This window comes from Myotis lucifugus, unplaced genomic scaffold (assembly GCF_000147115.1).
Source record: "Myotis lucifugus unplaced genomic scaffold, Myoluc2.0 scaffold_454, whole genome shotgun sequence".
NCBI lineage: Eukaryota > Metazoa > Chordata > Mammalia > Chiroptera > Vespertilionidae > Myotis > Myotis lucifugus.
The window spans coordinates 102,733-104,402 of record NW_005871502.1 but is presented as its reverse complement, the minus strand read 5'-3'; the positions used below and the strand labels follow the sequence as shown (position 1 = coordinate 104,402).

The 1,670-nt window shown below is 58.3% G+C and overlaps 1 protein-coding gene across 1 annotated transcript in view; it reads left to right on the top strand.

The window, feature by feature from the left end:
• Positions 1-391: 391 nt before the first annotated feature.
• The window catches only part of CKAP2L (cytoskeleton associated protein 2 like), a 25,562-nt gene continuing 24,283 nt past the window's right edge, over positions 392-1,670 (top strand). The window contains exon 1 of the mRNA XM_006103005.3: positions 392-484. Coding sequence (XP_006103067.1) covers positions 454-484 — 31 coding nt within the window. The 5' untranslated portion in view covers positions 392-453. The remainder of the gene's footprint in view (positions 485-1,670) is intronic.

Below are 1,670 nucleotides of genomic sequence, written 5' to 3'. Positions count from 1 at the left end.
TGTTCCTGACCTTAGAGGAAAAGCTTTTAACTTTTCATCATTGAGTAGATGTTAGCTGTGGGCTTGTCATTTTAGAGCTTATTATATTGAGGGACATTCCTTCTATACTCGGTTTGTTGGGAGTTTTTATCGTGAATAGCTATTGAATTTTGCCAGATGCTTTTTCTGCATCTATTTTGGGGTTTATCCTATTCTCCTTCGGGGTCTGACAGGAGGAGGGAAGTTCGCCTGCGCTGCAGAGGCCGGAAGCTCTCTCATCACCACAGCACCCGCTCCTCCAATCAAATAGCGCTGAGCGGAGCGCATTGCAAAGCTACTATTTCCTTTTGCCCCGCCCTCCCCCGCTTCCTATTGGCGGGTTTCAAACCCTGGGGAGCCAATGAGAGCGGGCGCCGAGCCTGTCCTCAACTGCGGGCGCGGCCCTTGAAGAGCAACTGTCGCGGAGGGACCATCATGGTGCGATCGGGGGTCTCCGCCGCGGCGGGTGAGTGCTCGGGGCGGCGGGCGGTGCCGCGGAGGCTGCCGGCCCCTCGCCTGCCTTGGTGTCCCCACCCGGCGTCTGGGGACCTGGGGGACGTCCGCGCGCGGGGAGTCCCGAGACCCCGCAGGCACCGTCCCAGCAGGTCCTGCAGCAGCCAAGCGGGGGCGTCCCCGACCCCTAGCTAGTTGGCCCGGGTGGCGCGTCCCAGAGGCGCCAGGCGCCCCCGACCCCCACCCCCACCCCCGGCCCAGAGTTGCCCCGGCCGGCCCGAGCCTGCACTCGTGCGGCCGCAGCGCCCTCGAGGGCGCGGGCCCGGGCCCCACCTCCCGGGAGGGCCGGCGTTGGCCCGGTGTCGGCGATGACAGCTGCCGCCCTGACGCGTCCGGGGCGCTTCGAGAAACGACCGGGCGCTCGAATTTGGGCGCCTCGTCCCCGTGTTGTGGCTCAGCGGCGGCGGGTTTTGCTCACCTGCTGGGACGTCCCAGACCTGGGGCGCGCCGGCCTGGTCAGGGCCCCACCGCTCGTGCTCTGCACGGGCCGCCCTCCGAGCCAGGAGGGCCACGGGTTGTGTTTTGTTTTGCTTTTGGTTGTTTGTTTGTTTGTTTGCCATTATTGGATATTAGCCTTTCCCCAACCACCTGTTTTCCCTTAGTCCTGCCTCTGAGCCTCCCTTGGAGTCTTTCTTTTTTCCCCCCTTTCTGCTGGGACCCCAAGTTTTGCCCTGGTTTTGGAAAAAATTGGTCTGTTTTTTTTATGCCCTAATATAGATAAGAAATATAAAAAAAAAAGAACTTTTGATTTTTTTCCCCCTCCTCCGAAGCTTTGTGTTTAGAAGAAACTAGATAGGTCATTTTTGAACCCCCCAACCTGGCCTGTTTTGTCCTTAATCCCAAAGGAAACCAGGAAGGGTTTGTAGGCAAAAATCATCATCCCAGTTGGGAAAAATACAGTAAGAGCAGGCCTGGCTCGCAGCTCAGTGGGCCAGTAGGGGGAATGTCCTCGTGCAGGTGTGTGTGGTAGCCGAGGACAGTGCCGGTGAGCACGGGTCTGGGGTGGATGACACTGGCTTCGGATCCTGGCTTTGCCACGCTTTAGCTGGTAACTGGGGGCATATTGTCTACCCTCTTTAAATTTCAGACTGTAGGGCCTGAGTATAAATGATATGGTTAACCTTGGTGTTCACTTGGAG